Here is a 24107-nt window from a genome sequence, read left to right as displayed (position 1 = left end):
GACCATGGTTACAAAACTAAGAGATGATATTATTCTCTATTATATATGGCCCAGTGAGTAAATCAGGCCAGAAGTCCTCTCTCTCTTTCCTCCTTGAGTTATCTGCATTTCACTGATACTTTGTGTTCAAGAGCAAAGAGACCTCCTGAAATATTTCTATTGTAATGAATAAAGAACCTCACTGTTTGGTGTATTGAAGTCCTGAAGGGCTGTTTTATTTAAAAGAACTAAGTGTATCTTTGTTCCAGATACATAAGGCTACATGGTACAGTTAAAAAATATATAGGCCTGTTCTTATTTTCATTTGACATTGATATTTGTTGTTGTTGTTGAAGCTTGAAGGAGGATGGATGTGTTATCTTTTTAATGAGAGGAGTAAGTGGGAATGCACCCAAGTGGTCTGCACATCTGTTTTCTCTACTGGACAGGGCCTTGGCTTACATGATATTCTCAAACGCTGTGAATCTCTTTTGTTCTCCAATAATGCAGATATCACCTGCTCTTCCATAGTCTTTAAATTCTCTCTCTCTCTCTCTCTCTCTCTCTCTCTCTCTCTCTCTCTCTCTCTCTCTCTCTCTCTGTGTGTGTGTGTGTGTGTGTATGTTTGGTGCTGGGGCCCCTCACATGTAAGCAACAAGTTATTACTGAGATACACCTCCAGTCCTGTGTTTTTCCTTTTTAAGGTGGGTTCTGTGTGTTTGTGGATGGTGGTGGGAACTTAACCCAAGATCTTGGTTGCTTTTGTGTTTTTGCTTTGTTTTGAGGCAGGTCTCCTTATGTAACCCAGGCTGGTCCATTGTGACCTTACTGCTTCAGCTCCCTGAGTGCTGGAATTACATTTTGTGCCAACATACCTGGCTTGGGCTGCTTTGAAAATATAAATCAAATCTTTGAAAGAAAAGGAAAATCCAAATTGAAACACTTTTCCCCCTCTCCGGTTCTGGATTTCATAAGAGAAAGATTTATTTCTGTACCTCCAAAGCTCTTTCTTTTGTGATGTATTCTAAATAGTAATGAAACCCCCTGCATGGCCTAGTTTTGAACCTGACTTTGTGTTTTGTTTTCAGTTCCAGTACCTACCTCAGCTAACTAGCAGCAGCATCCTCCCAGCCTTGGACAATAAGAAGTACCAGTGTAGTACCAAGAAATTTAACTACCATTTTCCAAATATTTAAGGAGCGGACAGAGTGATGAAGAACCAATAATTTGAAGAAAAAAAATGTAGACATTTGATTCCTGTAGTGACCACATATCAAGAGAAAACACAGACAGGAAGCTGGAGGCCACTTGGCAAGATATGAAGAGAAATTCCAGATCCAGACTCCCATGCTTGGTGGAGCTGTCCAGAGAAGAGAGCAAAAGCTTGGGGTTTTACCGTTTGCTTATCTAAGCAGTGGAGCTTAAAGACTGAACATGAACGGTGTCTACCGCCCGTAGCCGCAACAGATGATGTCGAAAGGACTTCTGCTTCAGTTTGCCATATGCCACGAGTGGAAAGTGGATTATGAAATGTCCACATGTGTTTCTTTAGATCTGTCTTGCCTTGAGTCCTATCTCTACTGTTGTTTTCAAATCATATTTAAGTATGATTTTAGTCCCTGAAGTCAGAATGTCTGTGATTCTATTTCCTATTTGCTCTTTCTTGATTTTTCTGTTTGAAGACATGTTTTAGGATATCTAATTTGGTAGAAATATCTAGTCTTAAAACTTTGTAGGTTTTATGCTTGTATAACCAATGAGATACTTATACATCTCTTGCATATACTTTTATCTTTACCCTAAGAAAGGATGCATCAGAAAGGGATAGAACATGACTCACAGGCCTCACAGAAAGAACCTGTCAGCCAGAAAATAATTATCACTCTGTTTTTCAGCTCACCCTCACACCTGAAGACCGTTCTATAAGCAGAACTCACATGATGTGGATTTAGACATAATTGCTTCTGGACTTTAATGTGAATCAGGAAACACGCAGATTGCTAATTGATATTCTCTCCTTAAAGTATCTCTTATTACATTATATATATCATGTCCATGTATATGTCTGTGAATACACACACTCACACACATGTACACATATGTATGTGTACATACCATGCTAATGAATACAGTACAACAAACGAGAAAGTGGTAAAATGAACACAGGGGATTTTTAAACAGTGAGACTTAAAATTAAAATGACCTTCGACTTGGTTTATTGTTGCAGATAGCCAAGCTTTTCTTCGCTGCCCCCTGGACACGGCATGTAAGCCCGTCTCAGCTTCTCACTGTCATTTCCAGTTGGTGCTCCTGGTTCACAGGAATTCTCAGACATGCATCTCAAAGCTCTATTTTCCTGCACCTTTACAACATTTCTGTTGCACTCTCATTTTTCTTCCTGGGTTAATTTCATGACATCACTTAGCCCCGCTCACTTCCTGCTACGCAGTTTACTAAATTCTGTTCAATAACCTTGGCTACTCCAAGGCAAATTAAGGCTTCCTAAGTATATGAAGCTTCTTCCATAGACCTGACGGTGGGTTAAATAACAGCCCCAATGTTATTCAATTCCTCTTTTTTTTTTTTTTTTTTTTGATTTTTTGAGACAGGGTTTCTCTGTGTAGCTTTGCGCCTTTCCTGGAACTCGCTTTGGAGACCAGGCTGGCCTCGAACTCACAGAGATCCGCCTGGCTCTGCCTCCCGAGTGCTGGGATTAAAGGCGTGCGCCACTACCGCCCGGCTCAATTCCTCTTAAATAGCCATGTTAAATGACAAGGAAGGGTATCAACTTCTGTGAATAGTTAAAATTGCTTCCCCCAACCCTCTTCTTAAATCAATAAACATGTATTTGAAGGAAGCAAATGATGGTAACTGCCTCATTTCTCCAGTAGTTTCACAGAAAACTGTAGACTAGAAAGTCTCTCCAGATGAAGTCATGACAGATTAGCTGTTGGGCCACACAGTACCGAAACAGACCTGAGAACAGGGCCTGCCTTTCTTTGGTGCAGTCTATTACATTTATGCCTATGCTCAATGGAAATTTGAGCAAACCTGCAAACCTCCTCTCCCACGTGGAATCAGCACATACCACACGAGACCATTCTACATGTCTTCTACCTTGTCTTTGTTTTTATTTACTATTTTCTGACTTGCAAATGACAGTGATATATGCATTTTGCATTTTTCCATGAATTAGGGTGTTTTTTTTTTTTTTTTTTTTTTTTTTTTTTTTTTTTTTTTTTTTAATAAGCAGAGTTCTAAAAACAGCTGGAGTTCCCTTTTCCGCCTGAGAGCTGCACTGCAGAAGGTCATTCCTAGTCAAATTCATATTCAGCAACCTGATAACCAACCATGTATACAGAGACCTACATATGAATCAGCATAGAACAAACAATGATGGAATTACAGCTATTTCAGGTAAAAAATTAAAGACTAGTTTTTATCCCCTTATGACATTCTTTATTAGTGTTTTCTAGATATAAAATTCATTTTCATGTTTATATTTTTATGTCCCTTGAGTTCATAGGAGGTAACATTCAAAATATTTGAGGGACAGCAACATTTAGCTTTTTAATCAGCACACTAACACTCAGTTTGAAGTAGATAGGGAGTAAGGACAGCCTGGTTCCTGCTTTGTTTTACCAGCAAAACTAGTTGGGTACAGACGAGAACCTGTGTTCAGTTCTATCCAGCAGTCGCCCAAGCTTAGAAGTAGGATGAATTAACCAGCACTCTTCATTCTGAGAAAGGGTATTTTTAAAAAGTATGTCCTATTAGGAACACAGAAATGCAGGAGTTTGAGCAACGTGTGCAAATCCCGGGAAGTAATACAGCGTGCTGTTCTCAACACCACCCACAACTGTGCACAGCCAACTCCATCACTGAATCTGTAACTGAGCTTTCAGTTCTTCATAATCGTTTTTTTTTTGGTTTTTTGAGACGGGGTTTCTCTGTGTAGCTTTGCGCCTTTCCTGGAACTCACTTGGTAGCCCAGGCTGGCCTCGAACTCACAGAGATCCGCCTGCCTCCGCCTCCCGAGTACTGGGATTAAAGGCGTGTGCCACCACCGCCTGGACATAATTGGGTACTTACAGCAACATGCCTCAGGGCCTTTAAAGATATAAATTATTGTAATACAAAAAAGAATATTTGCGATGCACTTTAAAGATCTCTATGTCAATATCTACACCAAGCAATACATACAGTATACATGCCAATGAGGAAGACATTAGAATTAAAATGTTATGTCATATTTTTAAAAGTGATTCAATGTACATAATTTCTCACTTCCAACTAAGTAACTTTAGTGAGCCACTTTTAAATATTATTCTCTACTTCTCCATTATTAAAACACCTCCTTAGTTCTATTGGTGATTATGTAGTATGTGTAGCTATTTAGTATGAGCAATTTCAAGTGACCCTTTGTACTGAAATCAGACACGTATTTTACTTCAGATTTAATTTTAGTTCTAGAGAAGGTAGTGCTGTTTGAAAGACTTGGACAAGATTTTCTTTATCTTTGACTCCAGGAAGATCACTTAAGTACAAATACCTGAGGTTCCTGCAAACAGAGAAAAAAACAAAGTCACTTCAGTGTGGCCTTTTATGGCTGTAAAAATGAATTCAATTTATATGATGTTCAGGAAAAGTAACATGTAGAAGGTATTTAATCACCACATACTTTCCAAATGGCTTTTAGAGCAATAGTATTGGAAGGCTACTTTAAATGAAACTCATGCGAGACTTTAAAATTATCATTTTCCTTATTTCATTGACATTTCTGAGTCTTTTTTATTCCTATACACATACAAAACAGCTACCCTTTGTACATAAATATTAATAATAACACAAACAAACACCGCCCGAAGTTCTTAAAGGTACTCAAGTTTCTGTAAGAGGAAGAAGCCTTGAAGCAGCCAGATAAAGCAGCTAGTTAAGAGATAAACGGTTTAGTCCTTTGGTTCCAGTGTTTCAAACATCTCAAACTGCCTGCGATCTGAGATTACTGTTTCATATTCTGATTATCCACCTCATCAAGTTCTGGCTTTGACCACTTACCTAAAATGTCGTAAAGCAATGATGCCGTTGTCTGTGACATTCCCACAGGCGATGATCTCCATTTCCAACAGGCTTTTCCGTAATTTTTCAAGTTGACTAAGCCTCTGCAAACAGCTATCTTCAACATAATGACACTTGCATAGTATGATTTTTTCAACATGCTCTAGGCCCTCTGGGGGGGAAACGTATAGTTTGAGAATCCGTTTTACTATTACCATGACTAACAGTCCTTGGTTCACAGACAAGACTGTCCTGGCTTTGACCATTCTATGGAAACCCTGTTGACCATATGACATATTCCTTACACAGCGTGGGCTGGTGCAAGGGCCACTCTGAAGTCATATGTGCAGGTATTGGAAGAAAGAAATTCCCACATGAGCAGGAGCTGTCTGGATATATTAGGGTTATGTTGCTGAGGGGCTCACAAAGACATAAGTTTGACTAAGATATAAGATAGTCTGACCAAATCAAACAAGCTTTGAATTTTAAGTGAACAAAAAGAACACAGAGAGATGCTCATAAGGGAGGAAGGTGCATATCACATGATCTCTATTCACTTTGAAGATAAATATCTAACACAGGAATAAACAATCCATTTTATTGAAATACATGACCATGACTGTAACAGTGAGCAAACTGTAACAAAACATTCATTGTAAATCACATGCATGCCCTAAAAGCAAATGGCTGGGACTTACCCATGTGATCCAGTCCAATATCCATGATACAAGAATCGGTGGCATCAATTGCTTGAATCTTGTATCTGCCCTCAGAGCTTCCTGGGATGTGGTTGTAATCCTGTAGCCACTTCTGGTGGCCACGGTAGCGTACTTTGGCCCCACACCGAAGGAGCCACTCAGATGCTGCCCTGTCAGGGCCAACATCCCTGATGCGTTCATAGTCTACTCTGTTGACAAGAAAACAGAGGTAGTTCTTGTCCCTTGCCACTAGTTTCTTAGTTGTGTTCACCAATATAAAGATGGACCAGAAATCAATTTTTATTTCAAATGACCAAGGAGTAAATGTATTAATAGGAACTACAAAAAAACAACAACAACAAAAAAAAAACAAAAAACCAATAACAAAAAAACTGTGGTTCTCTTTAGCGCTTTTTGCTTACTTTTTCCTTTTTCTTTCTTGTTTTTTTTTGTTTTTTTGTTTTTTTGTTTTAGTTTTACTCTCTGGAAGCTCTAGCAAGATATATCAATATAATTACCACCGTTTTGGAGGCAGAGTCTCACTGTGCCAGCCAGGCTAGCCTTGAACTCACGATCTTTTTCCCTTTGCCTGTTCAGTGGAGAGATTACAGATATGTGCTCTTATACTGGACATGGTGGGATTTAATTTATTGTTTTGATTCTGGGGCTTTAAGCCAGGTCTTCCCTATGTTAGGCAAGCATTCATATGTGTCATGGAGCTTGTGATAGGAGATCCCTATCACAATATAGTGACTATCTGGGGACCAGTTTTCATTACTGATAAAACATTAACAAGAAGCCAGGTATGGTGGCGCACTTTTAATCCCAGGAGAGGCAGCTGGATCTCTGAGTTCGAAGCTAGCCCAGTCTACATATTGAGTTCCAGGACAGCCAGAGCTACATAGAGACTCTGTCTTAAACAAACAAACTATTGAAAAGGGAATAATTTTGAGACCATTTTCAGATTAGCCTCTCTGTGCTATTTACTAATTTCTGCAATGCCTTTTCCTTTGCAGTCACATGGTGAGGTTAAGCAATGAGTTTGTCATACCTGTTTCAATACAGTACTTCTGAGTATGCCACATACTAAGTTTTTGTTTTTTATTTATTCTAATTTATTTAAATTTTTCTCTATGTAGTCCTGAGTGTTCTGGAACTCACTTATGTAGACCAGGCTGCCCTTGACTTCACAGAGATTCTCCTGTCTCTGTCTCTCAAGTGCTTGGATTAAAAGTGTGAGCCACCACATCTGGCTACACTAAGGTTTTTTTTTTTTTTTTTTTTCCCGAGACAGGGTTTCTCTGTGTAGCTTTTGTGCCTTTCCTGGAACTCACTCTGTAGACCAGGTTGGCTTCGAACTCACAGAGATCTGCCTGGCTCTACCTCCCGAGTGCTGGGATAAAAGGTGTGTTTTTAAACACCAGAGTTCTCCTAGTAGGACTCAAAACGCTAATAACATTCCTTAAGAAGAAAAAGAATGAGCTATTTCAAAGTTACATATACTGTTGAGTATAAAAAGAATAAAAATTCATTTTAGATCATTTGAAGGGCATCAATAGAAATAAGAATAAAATAAGAAAAAACCTACTTGGGACTGGAGAGATGGCTTACTGGGTAAGAGCACTTATTGCTCTTATAGAGGACCTGGGTTCAGTTCCCAGCACCTACATGGCGGCTCACAACTATCTGCAGCTCCAGTTCCCGGGAATGATGCCCTTCTAACCTCTGTGGGCACCAGGCACACATGTGATGAACCTTCTATACATGCAGCCAACACACATACACATAAAGTAAAAATGAAAAAATCTTAAAAAATAAAAATACACTAATATTCTGTAACCCAGACAAGCAATTTAATATTTTATAAGGTACTTTTCTGTTTATGTTTTATTGTTTATAAAAAATTAGGATCATACTATGCATATTGTTCAAAAGAAAAATAATTTGAAACACAAGAAATAACCAACTAGACAAAGAGCAATTTAGAACCTGTCCAGTTATAAAAATCCCCACATTTCTTCACTTAATTAGTCACTTACTTGTTAAACACTGTATTCAACCATTCCCAGAAGTATCTGGAGTCACATGACCGTGGGCTTTTCTTTAAGCTGCAGAGCTGCCTCGAAATGTTTCCAAACATCAGCATTTGATCTAGACACACAAAACAGACTCCCATGAACTCATCAACCAGAGCCCCACATCATTTGATCTAGACACACAAAACAGACCCCCATGAACTCATCAACCAGAGCCCCACATCATTTGATCTAGACACACAAAACAGACCCCCATGAACTCATCAGCCAGAGCCCCACATCATTTGATCTAGACACACAAAACAGACCCCCGTGAACTCATCAGCCAGAGCCCCATACATCTAGTAATTATCCCACAGCTTCAGCGTCAATCCTTGTACCGATAGTTCATGTTATTGACCAGCCACTCCTGTCTCCAATTCTTGGGTTTTGTTTGTTTCTTATTTGCTCAAAATAAGAGGTTGGGACTAGATGACGTCCAAGGTCCCTTCTATCTTAAATTTCATCGTTTGAACCTTAATTGTCTGCAGTGTTGCCCCTTAATGTTTATTTTTTTTTTATATAACTATAGATTTGCTCAAACCAGCTCCACTTCTAATATACATTCAAAAACAAAATGACAAACTACAGTCCCGTAAGGAACAATGTGACACAGTGACAGTGTTTCCATCCAAGTAGGGAAAGGAAAATAAAAGCAGGTCTATTTAGGATAAAGACACAAGTGGATAAAGACACCAGAACGCAAACAAACCTACATCAGGCAGCTGAGAAGTCTGGGCAAGCAGTTTTACTTCTCTGACCCTGGATTTTCTCATTTGTGAAAAGAGATGATTTGTTCAGATGATTTCCAGCCATGAGCTGAGAAAATAATTCCTGATTAAGTCTCAGTTTATCTCAGTTCAGGTTCTCTAGCAGTGGGCCAGGTGTGAGGGTTAGGGCTGCAAGAAAAGTAAAATGTGGTCTCTATCCTTGGGGAAATTGTAAGTTAGTCCAGGATGGAGTGGCCCGAGTCACCAAGTAGTTAAAATAAATGACAAGACTTGATACAAGCCTTGAAAGAGCTAAAATATGGATAGAGATGATTCAACAGAAAAAAAAGCCAGGTAAATTATAACAGATTATAAGCCAAGGCAGGAAAGTAAGGCATATTGTAGGTCGGTTTGGTTTGTCCACGAAGGTCAAGAAGAGAAGAGTCTGTTCCACCAGGTCACAGCTCAGGCCGCAGCCAGGCTCTCTGGACCACGTTCTGCAGACAGCAGGGAGTCACTGAGATACCAGAACAGAGAACTGGCTTCGTTGAAGCTGTGCTCCGGGAAATTCACTCAGACAGCAGCATCAAGACCAAAGACCAAGTCAGATATGGTGACCTGGTCCTATAATCCTAGCTACTTCGGAGGCTGAGGCAGGAGGCTGGCTTTAGCACAGGAACAGGAGGCTAACCCGAACAATATGGCTACAGTCTGTTTCAAAATAAATAAGTCAATACAGAATGGTACAGAAATAGCTAGCAAGGGCTTTATAGGAAAAGGCTTAGCCACAGAAGGATAGAATGATAGAGCTAAGATTCCATATGGCTCAGTAAGGGACATTTAGAAATAAGAGCTAGAAGACCTGAAGATGATACTAAGCCTTGGTCCTGGACCACTGGCAGGATGGTGATGTCACTATCAGAAGCCAATAACAAGGATGGTGATGAGTAAAGTGCTTGTCCTCAAGCGTGAGGACCTGAGTTCGGATCCCCAGCAGTCATGTAAAAAGCCTATTTGGCAGCACGCACCTATAATCCCAGTGGTGGGAGAGTAGATATAGAAAGATCCCTCGCTGGCCAGCCAGTCTAGCCTAATTGGCGAGCTCCAGGATCAGTGTGAGAACCTCTAGGAAGTAAGGAAGAAATGTAACAGGGCCTCAGAACTTAGCACAACTGACCCCATGATGGAAATACCACTCAGGCCATAATACTCAGCACACAGACAGCACCACTAGCCAAAATGAAAACAAAGACCTAATCCATCAGAGTTCACAGTTATAGAGAAGTCTCTAAATATACCAACCTTGCTTTTTGGCTTCTGTCATCCCACTTCTGGCTAACTGTTGTTTTTAACTGAAGTATGTCAATAAAGGACAGGGTTTTTGTGCTTAAAAGCTCACCCTGAGAAAGCCTTGGGGCTACACTGGGATCCTGAATACTCAGTGTAGTCACCAGTCAGCTAATAAAGACTTTCTATTGGCTTAAACCCATGTGTCTAGTGGATAGCCCACAACAGTAAGAGACTGAGGACATTCAATGTTGACCCTGACCTCCACATGCAAACACACACATGTGAGCACAGACACACACACACACACATCACACATACACACCGCTATAAGTAAACAGTGGGTCAGGGTTGTGGGCTCACTTCTTTTTCCTTTTAGCTTTTCCTAGTCTAAATAGGAAGTGTTGGCAGGACTCCTAAGGGAAGATGGCCAACATCATCATTGGAATCAGAGTCACAAAGTGTAAGAGCTGGAAGGAACTTAGGTCAGCTACATGAAACCTCTCCTTTAGAGATGAGGAAACTGAAGCCTTGATATTAAGTAACATGCTGACACTCTAAATCCTTTCTGGAACAAGGTGGGGCATTAATAAATGCATGGGTCTAAAGGAACTTGCTCAATGTTTCAGAGCTAATTCGTGACAGTGTTGCATTTGGACCTAGTGCTCTTCCCTACCAGTCAGGGCTCTGGATGATTCTAGAACTCAAAAGGGAGAAGACGACTTAAAAAGTGCCTGAGTGGGAAGCATTTGAAAGCTGAGGAAACAGTGGGATGTTGAGGCCTGATAACAGAATCTGGGGCCCACCTGCTCTTCTCACGCCTCCCCTTCCTCCTCTGGTCTTCCCCAACCCTCCTTCGTTTTGACAGTGTTGGGAATTGATCACAGGGCTGAGTACCTGTTAGGCAAGTACTCAACTATTCAACTGATGGTACCTCTCAGACTCCATCTTTATCTCCATCTTTCTACCAAGGCTGTCGTCATCACCACCAATCTGTCTCCACCACATCCGCAGTCTCATCCTTGCCAGACTTTTGTTAAAGCTCTCTCCACCTATGTCCACCTGGACAACTCCTTTGTTGCCAACTTCACTTACAAATCTGTGCTTTTTCATCCTCTACCCAGGCTGTTCCCTCTATTAATTCCACCCCCAATTTCATCTGTCAAAATCTTATCCAGCTTCTCATTTAAATGAGTGAATCCCATCTAGTCATTCATTCATTCATTCATTCATTCATTCATAAATGCTCACTGAATGTTTGCTATACTTAGTACAGACCAATGGTGAGACAAAGCAGCAGCAAGAGAAGTACAAAGAAAGACCCCATCCTGTCCTCGTAGACTCCATGGTCTAATGGAGAAGACAGACGACAGGGAAACAGGAGCACTAGCCAATGTGGTACTTGGAGGCACAGACGGTGCGTGAAAGTCTAAAAGGGTGAGGAAGGATTCATACTAGAGGTTTTTTCTTAGCTGAGTCTTAAACAGTGATTAAGAGTTTTCAGTCTGTGCTGACTCCTTTAATCCCAGCACTTGGGAGGCAGAGGCAGATCTCCGTGAGTTCAAGGCCAGCCTGGTCTACCTAGTAAGCTCCACCCAGGACTACACAGTGAGACCCTGTCTCACAAACTAAAAGAGTTTTCAGTGAAGAAGATTAGGCAGGGAGAGGAGCAGGCAGGGCTAAAAGAGGAACAAGGACTACTTATTTCTATTTTTTCAACATGATGCAAAAGTTTACCGGTATCTGTTGATGAGCACTCTTCAGTGGCCAGCTACCCATGTGCAAAAGTCAAGCCAGAGATTCTGTTACTCAGCAAACGGAAGAGCACTCCGAGCCCTCAATACTTCTGCTGGAGTCATTTTGGTTCATTTTTTAATCCAGCTTAAATAAAAGTAAGGCCAGCTTTATTTCAGCTATGATTTATGAAAACATTAGCTGTTATCCTTATACCGAGTTATAGTAAAAATTGAATTTATATGTAGAAATAAAGACTTAAAATTTGGTGAGTTTTTACATTTTCAACTTCAGCTTTGCTGACTGACTTCTGAGAACACTTCCTGCTTGAAACCAGGCAGCAACAGTTGGGATGCTTTCTACATGGAAAGAGGAGACCTCTGGTGGTGAGCTGGTATATGTGATGCCGGTAAGTTAAACCGGTTAAATGCAGGTAAGAAAACTGGTGTTGCTGTATGACTAATGCAATAAATAATTGAGAAATTTAAATTATAAAAAGGAAACACACTTCTGTTTACTATCAGAAGAGGCCCTAATTTTATAACAGTGTTTCTAAAATTTACACACACACACACACACACACACACACACACACACACACACACAGAGTTTTCTAAGTAGATTTGATAGCACTTCCTCATTTGCATAAAGTGAATATTTTAAAGGTGGAGCTTTTGATTATTATATTAAATGCATTCCTGAATAGGCTATCAATTGATGGCTAGTTTGTTGGCCAAAGAGTGAATTAGTTCTTGACAGTGGTAGTGTGGAGACAGGGGTGGAGCATCAGAATGGGTAAGTTTTCCCTTAAACACAACTCTATTCCACCGTAAACTAACTACTCATAGTTGACTGCTTGGGGTCTGAATTAAGTGAAACTGATGGAGTAATTTGTTAGGAGGTAGAAGCAAAGGTCCCCCAACCATTCTTGGGACATCACATGATATTCACCAAACTAACTCTTTATAGGCTCTTGCTGAGGAGCGTGGGGTCAGTATATTACAGAGTGTATGAATGAAAGGTAAATTCTTATTTGAAATGACTGAGACAAACTATTGTATAGATCTTCAAATAAGGCAAGCAGAGAATAGCTTGTATATTCTTTCATCCTCCTAAAGTAAGTGGCACGTGCTCAAAATCACAGACTAGTTAAAATATAAACAAAGGAAGACAAAAGGTATGACTACAGGCCAGGTGGCCCACAGACATCTAATCACAGCCCACCCCCTCTATAACTGTGTATTCAATGAAGTATTAAATCACCACTGTCCTTTTGTCTTGACTTTCTTTCTCCAGGACCTAGAACTACAGGTCTTGTTCATCCTCATGCTCTACCTCCAAGCTGTCCCCCAGCAAATCAAATGTGCCTTCCACAAACCAAGTCATCCCTACTATTCATGGATCAGAATGGTTAAGACAAAACAGTAGCAGCATCTGAGGCTGCTGACAATGAGGAGAAACTGGACCACTCAAACCTGGGTACAGTTACTTTGGAAATCATTTGGTGGTTATTTAGACAAACTTTTAAATATGACTTAGCACACAGACTCTTGAGCATTTATCCTAGAGAAAACAGGTTTGTACAAAAAGCTGCACAACAATGTTCACAATATTTATGATGCAAAAACTGCAGACATCTCGGGTGTCTTTTATGGGGGAATGGTTGGCTACAATGCTTAGTATAGACATTACTGAAAACTACTCAGGATTACAAGGAATGTACCACAAGGAACAATGTGGATGACTGTCAAAGGATTATATGTAAGGCCAATCCCAAAGCTTGTGTGCTATATAGTTACACTTGCACAGCCTTTTATTAAAGGTTTATTATTTTTATGTATTTGTGTGTGCCTGAAGAGGCCAGAACACGAGGTCTTCTGCAACTGCAGTCATAGGTGGCCATGGGCCTCTGATGTAGGTGTTGGTAACGGAATCCTGGTCCTCTGCAAGAGCAGTGTAATAACTATTCTTGGTTGTCAATTTGACTACAACTGAAATTAACTGAAACCCAAGCAGCTGGGCACACCTGTGAAAGATTTTTCTTATTTAGATCATCTGAAATGTGAAGACTAATTTCTAATACAGATCTTTTGCTGTGGGAAGATCCACCTTTAATCTGGGCCACACCTTCTTGTGGCAGCCTACGTAAGGACATGAAAGAAGGAAGTTCTCTGCCTGCTTGCTCTCTCTCTCACTAGCAAGTCCATTCCTTCACTGGCATTAGTGTCTACTTCTTCAGGATTCTGGCATATACTGAAACCCAGCTGAGACATCCAGCCTTGTGGACTAAACAGCTACTGGATTCTTGGACCTTCCATTGGTAGACAGCCATTGCTGGATTAGCTGGACCACAGCCTTTATGCTATTCTAATAATCCCCCCCATGCATATATATTCATTTAATAAGTTCTGTTCTTCTACAGAACCCTGACTAATACAAGCAGTAAGTGCTCTTAAGTATCAAGCTATCTTAAAATGACAAAATTATGGAAAGGAAGAATAACAGGAGAGTTACCAGGGGAAGTTGTGGTCAAAAAGGATGTCTGGAAGGATCCTTGTGATACAACTGTTATCTTGATTATGATGCTGGGCATAAACCTCTACATCAGTGATGATAATTTATAGAACTACACACAGAAATGTAACACTGGGGACATCTGAGGGACTATGTCAATTGCCAGTATGATACTGTACTACAGCTTACAAGATTTTATCACTGGGGGAGATGGACAAAATGAAGTGATGGCTAATCCTAGTTGTCCACTTGAATGCATCTGACCCTAAAGCCCAAGTTCCTGGGCACTCTAGTGAGGGATTTCCTTTGGATTATTTGAAGCAGGAAGACCCACTCTAAATCTGGGCTTTATCTTCTTGTGGCAGCTCACAAAAAAGGACATAGAAGGAAACTTTGTTTTTTGCCTTCTTTCCCTCACTCTTGATAGCAAGTTCATCTATCTTGAAGGACATTCACACACACACACACACACACACACACACACACACACACACACACCAATCTATTTGTTCTGTTTCTTTAGAGAGCACTGACTAATACAGATTGTGATACCATGAGTGGTTCTAGAGAAATGGAATCATAAGGATGAGTTTTTCTAGTAGGCTTGTGGTTTCTGGAGCTGGCTTTCCAACTTGCCAAAACGTATAGTAACTGAAGGTTTTCCTAGTAGCATGCAAAATGCTCCAAGTCCAAGGTGTGAGCCATTTAAAGAACTTACTGAGATAAAAGCATTTGATGATTCTGATTCACCTCTTATGAGGAGCAAGGAATTTAGTGACTCTCTACATAAAAAAAAAAAAAAAAAAAAAAGACAATTTGCAAAAAAAAAAAAAAAAAAGAAAGAAAGAAAATGACAATGCTGGCTGGTCACTTTTGGTATCTCTGGAGAATGTTGTAGAATATTTTTTTAAGATGTGTTACATTTGTTGCCTGTCTAAAACACCCAATGGTCTAATAAAGAGCTGAATGGCCAATACTGAGGCAGGAGAAAGGATAGGCGGAGCTGGCAGGCAGAGAGAATAAATAGAAGGAGAAATCTGAGAGGAAAAGAAGAGAAAGCAAGAGAATAAGGAGAGAAGGATGCTAGGGGCCAGCCACCCAGCTAGCCAAGGAGTAAGAGTGAAAGTAAGATATACAGAAGTAAGAAACGGAAAAGCCCAGGGGCAAACGACAGACAGGATAATTTAAAGTTAAGGAAAGCTGGCTAGAAATAAGCCAAGCTAAGGCCAGGCATTTATAAGCAAGAAAAAGCCTCTGTGTGATTTATTTGGGAACCGGGTGGCAGACCCCCCAAAAGCCAAAAGAGTAAAAAATAACCAACGACAGGAGAAGAATGAGCTCAGTGACAAAACTGATGAGATGCACACAAGCAATCTAAAACTTCTAAGTGTACACTGGAAGAGAAGCGAGCTCAAGTGGCTGAAAATCAAATACAAATCCTCATTCTAAAACTGGCTGAATTACAGTGAAAATTCCAATCCCTGCCTCAAAAGGTGTGGCAATTAAAGTAAGACACTGATTGGTAGGCATGGGATCCTGTACCTTGGGAAGGAAATGGGTGGAAGGATTCTTATGAGGCTAAGAACTTTGAACCTCAGACTCTGATGGGTTTGTGTCAATGAGGAAGAAGTTTCTCTACCCTTGGCAGAGGATGCATCCCTGCCCCAACCCCCCGCAGGACTGCCCTCTGTACCCATGTCTGAAGGAATAAACCCTCCATGTGTCTGCTGAACTGGCAGTGGCCTTTTCTGAAGGAGATGTCAAGCAAGACAACATAGATGTCCCTTAGTGCTCGCCAACAGTTCCCTCTGTACCTATAACCAGATGCAAGGCTAAGTGGGCTCCTTGGGGTGAGAAAGAAAGTGCAGGCCTTGAGGAAGTGTGCTATACCCCTCAAGAGCTTAATATGTTTGCCAATTCATTCAGCAAAAATTTGGGGAAATTATATGGGAATGAATTTTTAAAATATGGGACAATGGTGGGAGGAACCTAAAACTGGATCAGGCTGAATTTATAAATATGGAGCCACTGAGTGACGATTCTAGGTTTAATGTGGACGTTCACACAGCTTAAAGAACTGTCTTAAGTTTAACTGGTTGGCTGGAGAGCTTGTCAAAAGATGGCCTATAGAATAGGAGCTGCAGACATCTGACATTCTTTGGCTTTCTGTTGACGAAGGGATTCTAAGGCTCAGGGGAACTGGAACGCTGGAATGGGTACATGTAAAACCCAGTTCACTACAATGGGAGGGTCCAGAAGACATGCCCTTCAATAATCCTATGAAAACTAAAAATGATGGGCGTGGCACCAGCACATTGAAGACTTTGTTCTTCTTGCTCTTCTCCTTGTGCCAGACACTGCTGCTCAATTGAAGTAAATGCGATAGGTTTGAGTCCTGGATTAGCAGGGGTCACGTGGCAGCATTAATCACCAAAGGTAAAATGAGTATAGTTACTGTAATGGACAGCAGAGGCCTGACCCCTATGGACTTTTGGCACTGGCAAGAAGCCTAAGTTTTTCTTTCATCTACATAATCAGAAAAACTCCAGAACAAAAGAAAGGCAGGCTACACTGTAGCACAGCAACAGGGACTCTGGGCCCCAACCAATCTCCAGACTCTGTCCAGTGTAGAGATCCAGAACTCCCGAAAGGAAGGCCAGGTCTCCCCAAGAAAGGACCTTGACCCCAAACTGGACCTTTTACAGTTTTGAAAATGTTAAAGTCTGAAGGACTCTTTTCTAAGTTTATTTATTAAAGTCCCCTCCTCCCACAAGCAAAGGGATGGAAGGTGGGTATAACGGTCCCCACTTGATAGAAGGAAAGATGAGCTTAGCATCCCACACGCTTTTGTGGCCCACATGCACAGTAATGGTTAAACCGGTGCTGTGTGGCCCCTTGTTGCCTGGGTGAAGGTCCAGATTCTTTTCACTCATCCCCAGAGCCAGCTGGAAATGGATTAATGCAAGAGTTATGGAAATGGGTATGGCTATCACTGTCCCAGGGAAAGGGCTTGCTCTTGATCCAGAGATGGCGTAAGCAACCAATTTGAGTCTCTAGTGCTCTTCATGTTGCAACTTCAGGAAAACGTTGAGCATCTTCCTCACTCCCATCCTGGGCAGTGCTAAGAAGTAGGTGAGGGCCTTCCACATCTGAGCTGAACTCACATTGCAGGGGGCTCCACTCGACATGGGCTGTCCTACCCCTTGGCAGGTCTGGCCCAGCAGCAGAGACACCAGGATGCCACACTGCTGTAGCTGACACCATCTTGTATCTACTGACTGTGGGACTTTTAAAGTTATTCTTAGGGGCTAGAAAGATGGTTCTGCAGTTAAGAGCACTGGTTGCTTGTAGTAGAATATTATTTTAAGGTGTGTTACTTTTGTTTATGTTGCATTTGTTTAACTCTGTGAACCTGTGGTTTGTGCCTGTGTGAAACATCTGATGGTCTAATAAGAGAATGGGAAAAGCCCAGAGGCAAAAGGTAGATGGGATAATTTAAGAAAAGCTGACTAGAAACTAAGCCAAGCTAAGGCCGGGCATTCATAAGTAAGAAAAAGCCTCTGTGTGCAATTTATTTGGGAGCTGGGTGGCAGGCCCCCCAAAAGAGCCCAAAAACCCCAACAAAAGTTGCTCTTTCAGAGAATTCATGTTTGATTCCTAGAACCCACATGGCAGCTTATGAGCACTTGAAACTCAGTTCCAGGAGATCCAATGCCCTCTTCTGGCCTCCATAGGCACTAGGCACACACATGGTATACAAACATACATGCAGGCAAAACACTCACACACATGAAAGTTATACATTCTATATTGTGGTATTAATAGTAATGGCTAGAGAGATGGCTCAGAGGTTAAGAGCACTGGCTGCTCTTCCAAAGGTCCTGAGTTCAATTCCCAGCAACCACATGGTGACACATAACCATCTACAATGAGATCTGATGCCCTCTTCTGGCCTGTGGGCAAACATGCAAACAGAACATTGTATACATAATAAATAAATAAATAAATCTTTTTTTAAAAAAGTAACATGGTATCTTGGGAACAAACAAGAACGGGAAGTTTATGGTTTAATAGTGATGTGTTTGTGTCAAGTTGACAAGAGGCCATTGTCTTAGTTTTTGGTCAAATTGACACTCTAGAGTCATCCAGAGAGAGGTAATTTCAATTGAGAAAATTTCTCCATATGACGGAGTGTGGGGCATTTTCTTGATTGATAACGTGGAAGGGCCAAGCCCACTGTATGTGGTACCTCCCCTGGGTAGGTGGTCTTGAGGTATACAAGAAACCAAACTGAACAAGCCAGTAAGCAGCACTCCTCCATGGCCGTGGCTTCAGTTCCTGCTGACATCCCTTCACGATGCACTATAAGCTGTGAGATGAAATAAATCCTTTCCTTCTAAGTTTCTTTCGGTGGTGGTATTTATCACAGCAATAAAAAGCAAAGTAGGACACATGGGCTCTCTATTAGTTCTTACAACTGCATGAGAACCTACAATCACCATAAAACAGTACACGGAATTTAAAATACAACTGTGGTGGTTTGAAAGAAAAGGGCCCTCAAAGGGAGTGGAGTGTGTCACTGTGGAAGTGGGATTTGAACCTGTATCTCAGTCGACTTCCTGCTGCCTGCATATCAAGATGCAGCCAGCACCATGTCTGTCTGCATGCCATCATGCTCGCAGTTATGATGATAATGGACTGGACTTCTGAAAATATAAGCCACCTCAATTAGATGTTTCCCTTTATAAGAGTTGCGGAGGTCATGGTGTCTCTTCACAGCAATACAAAACCCTAACTATGACAGACGTTGGTACTAGGAGTGGGGTATTGGTGTCAAAGGCCTGACCATGTTTTTATTTGGAGGAATTTGGACTTTGGTACTTTGGGTTATGAAAGCAGTAAATGCTTTAAGCACTGCTTAATGGGCCATACCAGTAGGAGCGTGGAAGACAGTGGTGCTGAGGGTGATTTGAACTGTGGGGGGCTGGCTCAAGAAGTTTCAGAGGAGAATTTTAGTTTGTTGTCTAGAGATCATTCTTGTGATATTTTGGTGAAGAAAGTGGCTGCTTTTTGCCCTTGTCTAAAAAGTTTGCCTGAGGCCACAGTAACGAGTTTTGGATCAATTCTTTTGGCAGAGAAAAATCTCAAAACAGCCTAGTATAGACTCTGTGATGTGGTTATTAGTGGTAGCTCTAATAAAGATTTATAATGAAAAGGAGAAAGCTGAGCAGGGTAAATTACAAAATATAAATTTAAGGTGAAAAGGAACACCAAAAGGTGATATGGAACTAAGTCCTATGTTCTAGGAGATAAACAGATTAAGAAATGGAATATAGGGAGTGGTGACCTCAGGGCAAGATCCCACCCAGCTAATTTTCCAACTTGTGAAAAGGAACTAAAGAAAAGCTTAGAACCTTTAATCGCAGCACTCAGAAGACAGAGGCTTTTGAATCTTTGAGTTTGAGTCCAGCCTGGTCTACAGCGTAAATTCCAAAACAGCCAAGCTTAGGTAGTGAAGGAAAGAAAGTTGGTGAAGATATAGTTGAATGAGGGAGCCATGCTCCAGCCCCAGCAAGCAATGAACTTGGCAGCTTTGGTGACATGGTTCTGGCTTTAGAGTCAAGGACAGAAGAAAGGCATTATGGAACCTTCCTCCAAGACTAAGGAAAGCCACTGAGGCCAGGCTTGTGTCAGGCGAAGTTGCACATGCTCCCTTCCCTATGTTCTGGAATGGTAATGTATATCCTGTACCATTTTATATTGGAAGTATGTGATCTGCTTTTTGATTTTGATTTTACAGGTGATTACAGTTAAGAGGTTGCATGAATCTCAAATGTGACTTTGAACTTTAGACTTCTAAATATGTTTATAAACTGTTACAGACTATGGAGACTTTTGAAGTTAAACTGAGTGCATTTTTGCATCATGATACGGCTACAAGTCTTGGGGGCCAGGGAGTGGACTATGGTGGTTTGAAAGAAAATGGTTTTCAAAGGGAGTGAGTGGCATTATTAGGAAGTGTGGCCTTGTTGGTGTAGATGTGGTCTTGGAGGAAGTGTGTCACTGTAGAGGTGGGATTTGAGGTTTCATAAAAGCTCAAGAAACTGCTCAGCGTCTCAGTCTACTTCCTGTTGCCTGCATATCAAGATGCAGCCAGCACCATGTCTTCCTGCATGCGCCATGCTCCTGGCTATGATGATGATAATGGACTAGCCCTCTGAAAATGTAAGCCACCTCAATTAAATGTTTTCCTTTATAAGAGTTGTGGTGGTCATGGTGTCTCTTCACAGCAACAGAAACCCTAACTAAGACACCCAACTATCAATGCTATTCACCTGTGATGAACTAAACAGGGAACACTGTTTCCTCCCCACCAATGAGACAAAATGTCTAGTACTGCTCATGAGATAAATCATTCAAGCATAATAAAAAGCTGATGCTTTGCTGAATTCAATGTTTGGTGAATATTCTCATATACATTATTATCTGCTCAATAGCAACAACAGAAGACTGTGTGAGGCAGGGGTGATAAGATTTCCCTGAGCTTGCACCACTTACTGGCTGGAACCAAACCAAGTCCTTCCGGCAATAGTTCTATCATTCTGTCTTGGTCCTGTGAAGCTGTTCTAACCCTAAAAACAAAGAACTGCCATCAAGCAGAGAATGGGAATTACACTGGTATGGTGACAAAGAATCGCACATTTTTACAGAGTTATAAGGTCCTTAGGTGATTACATAGGTCTCAGTAGAGGAAACACAGTAAAGTGACCTGCTCCGTGAGTTCTAACACATAAACATTTATCTTGGTCCAGTGATTAAGACAGGGTTGGGACTGGAGAGAAGGATCCATGATTAAGATTGCTAACTAGTCTTGCCTGAGGAACTCGGTTTGGTTCCCAGCACCCACATGGTGGCTTACAATCACCCAGCACTTCCAGTTCCAGGGGATCCTTGATTCCCTTTTCTGGTCTCTGCGGGCTCCTGCGCACACGTGCTGCACATAAACCCATGCAGGCACATTCACACACATACTCACAAATAAGTCAATTTTTAAAAAATTAAAATAAAAAAACAACACTAAATGATGAGAGGGACCGAGCGGTCTGCTTTCACCCAGCGCCCAATATTTACAAGCTGAGTCAGTAGTCGCATGAACGACACCATCGGAAGCCCCAGGAAGGGCCCAGAAGCCTCCGATGTGGTGGTGACCGAGAGCGGCAGGAGGTGGCTTCAGCTGCCAGTCCCCGGCTCCGGGGCCAGGGCGTCGCCAACCGACCAGGGGGCCATGGCCGAAGGAGAGCCCGCGGGAGCCAGAGGTCACCCCGCCACGCACGGTCTCCTCTGGCAGCCCAGCGCAGGGGTCGGGTCGAGCCAGCGCTCGCCCAAGGCCCGGGAGAGCGGATCCACCACCCGGTCCCCGCCTGCGCCCTCGCTTCTCTACTCACGACGCGCCGCGTCCCTGCGTCTGGCCGGCCCTTCGCCCTCTGGCTTTTCCCTCCGCCGCGTCCGCCCATTGGCCAGCCGCGGCCACGCCCACGGAAGGCAAGAGCGGACATTTCATTGGCCCTCGCCTGGGGGCGGGGCTGGAGAGCGGCGCGCTTCGCCCGTAGTGTCGTTCGGGCTGCAGCGGCTGAGGCTGGGCAAGGGGAGGTGGCGCAGGCCATGTGGCCGACCCTGCGTTACCTGGGCGGTGCCTGCGGTCGAGCCCCCTGCCGCTTTGCTGGGGGCTTCCTCCGGGCAAGCGAGCGGGCGTCCCGGGGGCCCGGGCTTCTGCGCGGGGGTGGCCGCAGCTCCAGCACCAGGTAAGCGAGTGGTGGTGGCCTGCCCTTGCTGCTCCCCACTGAGGTGTCTCGGACTGGACCTACGCCCCGACTCGACGTCTCTGTCCTAGGCGTTGAAGTCCTGTGTCTGTGGTCCAGCCTCGGACTCCAGGAGCTGCTGACCTGCAGGGTTCATCCGCAGCATTTGTGGGCGGGAGGAAAGGCAGTGTTGATTGGAGGTCAGGAGCGAATCTGGCTTCGACTACGCCCCCACCTCTCCGTTTCTGAACCACTTTAAAGGCTGAGTGGTGAATAGGATCCTAGTCTGGCCCCTAGGTGGTCATTTTGAGGATTAAGGGGCCTAGCGCACCGTAAATCAGTGTGCTGATTCTTAGCTAGCATTCCCCGTGTTGCATGGAAGATCCAGAACTGGGGCTTCAGTAGGGCAGTTCCTTGCACGCACTAATATCCATCCCCCTGAGCAGCAACTCAGTTTGCCTACTGTGAGCTGCCTACGGCAAATGCAATGTTGTGTGTGAAAGCTTTAAGGGGGAAAGCTTTTGGTTGTTTTGAGACAGGAAAGTGAGCCTTACGAGTGTAATTTAGTGGAAGACAAAAGTGTGGGAAAGCGCTGGAGAGGGACAGTGTCACGGCAGTGTTTTTGTTTAAGCCACACATTAAATTTTAGCCCAAGGGCCATAGAGGCTGTTAAATGGTGTTGAAACAAGGTTTCCCTGCGTAGCCCTGGCTGTCCTGTAACTCCCGATGTAGATCAGGTTGGCCTCCAACTCTCAGAGATCAACCTGCCCGTGCCTTGCAAGTGCCAGGATTAAAGGTATGTGCCACCCCTCCTTGGGTCTCCCAAGGAGGTTGGCTGGCCAGCAAGCTCCAGGGATCCGCCTGTCTCTCTACCCGACCCCAAGGTTACAGATGAGTGAGACCACGCTTTTACATAAAGGTGCTTGGGATACAAACTCAGGTCCTTCTGTGTGCACAGCAAGCGTTTTACCAGTTAACCATTTTCCTAGCCCCGGACATGTTTTTAAATACTTTTTATTTGTGGACAACTGTAGATCCATAGAAAGCTGCAAAAATTATACAATAATTTTATGTTGCCTTCCCCCTTCCCCAACATTCTCCCCAGTGAGCAAAGCCAGAAAATTAATATTGATACAATGCACACATGTTGTTCAGGTTCCATCAGTTTTACATGTGCTCTGTGTTCTGTGTGTAGTTCTATACAGTTTAATCAGATTTTGTGTAATCCCCATAATTTGGGCATAGAAATGTTCCACTGTGGACCTAGGCATACAAGGGGGTAGGGCCCAGCTGTCAGTCTGCTCCTTCTGAGAAGCTCACCAGAAAAGATGAACCCTGACGGCTCTCCACAGCTCAGCCAGACATTGAGCTACTTTGCCTGTCCTGGTAGCAAAATGAATGAACAGTATCTGCCAAGTGCTGGCCTCTGTAATGGTCAACAGTGACACCAATAAGAAATGGGTACCAGTTAAGTCTGGACAGCAGGGGATCAGCCAGATCAATATGTGTTATAAGAATGCCAACAGTACCTCTAGAGTTGGAGTCAAGCTACAATTTCAGCTGGTGGTGACCATTCAATCGTAAAAGGCTGGACTTCTTTTCTGCTAGTGGCCAGATGTCTGTGCCTTCACCTTATGGAGGGATATGGCTTCAACTCTGCAAATAAGGAAAAGGTAACTACATTTTCCATTGCAGGGCTGTTTGCCCTGAACATCATGAATTCCCAAGAAGGCTCTTTTATCTAGCGTCAGGTGCAGAAAGACTCTTCCCTGAGGAAGTGAGCCTGCAGAGAAGACACGTGATGAAATACTAGCAACTCTATTGTTGTGAGGCAACTCCACCAGAGAACACACATGGACACTCTTTTCCCTCCCTCCCTCCTTCCTTCTTTCCTCCCTCCCTCCCTCCCTCCCTCCCTCCCTTCCTTCCTTCTTTTCTTTTTTTCTTTTGGTTTTTCGAGACAGGATTTCTCTGTGTAGCTTTGCACCTTTCCTGGAACTCACTCTGTAGCCCAGGCTGGCCTTGAACTCACAGAGATCCGCCTGCCTCTGCCTCCCGAGTGCTGGGATTAAGGTGGTGTGCCACCACCACCCGGCTCACATGCACACTCTTAACGCTGAATAGAAAGTCTGTATTGCCCCAGCCAGTGGCTGCACAGGGAACTTGCCCAAATCACGCAGCCCTGAGACTCACTGTTCTTTGACTTTTATGCACAAAACCCACCTCCTGGTTGACACACTTTGGTTAGCAGGA

The 24107-nt window shown here is 42.8% G+C and overlaps 3 protein-coding genes across 8 annotated transcripts in view; 2 read left to right on the top strand and 1 right to left on the bottom strand.

Moving 5' to 3' along the window:
• Cdkl1 (cyclin dependent kinase like 1) overlaps nt 1-2193 on the top strand; it is a 51744-nt gene extending 49551 nt beyond the window's left edge. For all 3 annotated transcript variants that reach the window (XM_028858658.2, XM_028858664.2, XM_037210587.1), the window contains one exon: nt 1068-2193. In XM_028858658.2, the coding sequence (XP_028714491.1) occupies nt 1068-1175 (108 nt within the window). In that variant the 3' untranslated portion in view covers nt 1176-2193. The remainder of the gene's footprint in view (nt 1-1067) is intronic.
• An 893-nt stretch (nt 2194-3086) lies between these two features.
• On the bottom strand, nt 3087-21578 carry Dmac2l (distal membrane arm assembly complex 2 like). 3 transcript variants are annotated; one of them, XM_028858684.2, is made up of 5 exons: nt 21501-21578; nt 7775-7886; nt 5736-5944; nt 5038-5209; nt 3087-4540 (listed from the first exon to the last, which is right to left on the bottom strand). In XM_028858684.2, exons 2-5 carry the CDS (start codon nt 7879-7881, stop codon nt 4426-4428), a joined length of 603 nt encoding a protein of 200 aa, XP_028714517.1. In that variant the 5' UTR covers nt 7882-7886; nt 21501-21578; the 3' UTR covers nt 3087-4425. The 3 variants fall into 3 exon arrangements, with proteins under 3 accessions (XP_028714517.1, XP_028714506.1, XP_028714539.1); XM_028858673.2 differs by lacking the exon at nt 21501-21578 and adding an exon at nt 20614-20687; XM_028858706.2 differs by lacking the exon at nt 21501-21578 and adding an exon at nt 21187-21287 and having other exon boundaries at nt 3180-4540.
• Nucleotides 21579-21643: 65 nt separating this feature from the next.
• L2hgdh (L-2-hydroxyglutarate dehydrogenase) overlaps nt 21644-24107 on the top strand; it is a 32240-nt gene continuing 29776 nt past the window's right edge. For both annotated transcript variants that reach the window (XM_037210586.1, XM_028858711.2), the window contains exon 1: nt 21644-21857. In XM_037210586.1, the coding sequence (XP_037066481.1) occupies nt 21718-21857 (140 nt within the window). In that variant the 5' untranslated portion in view covers nt 21644-21717. The remainder of the gene's footprint in view (nt 21858-24107) is intronic.

This window comes from Peromyscus leucopus, chromosome 14 (assembly GCF_004664715.2).
Source record: "Peromyscus leucopus breed LL Stock chromosome 14, UCI_PerLeu_2.1, whole genome shotgun sequence".
Lineage (NCBI taxonomy): Eukaryota > Metazoa > Chordata > Mammalia > Rodentia > Cricetidae > Peromyscus > Peromyscus leucopus.
Note: the sequence above shows the minus strand (reverse complement) of the source record. Positions and strands in the feature narration are given on the sequence as shown.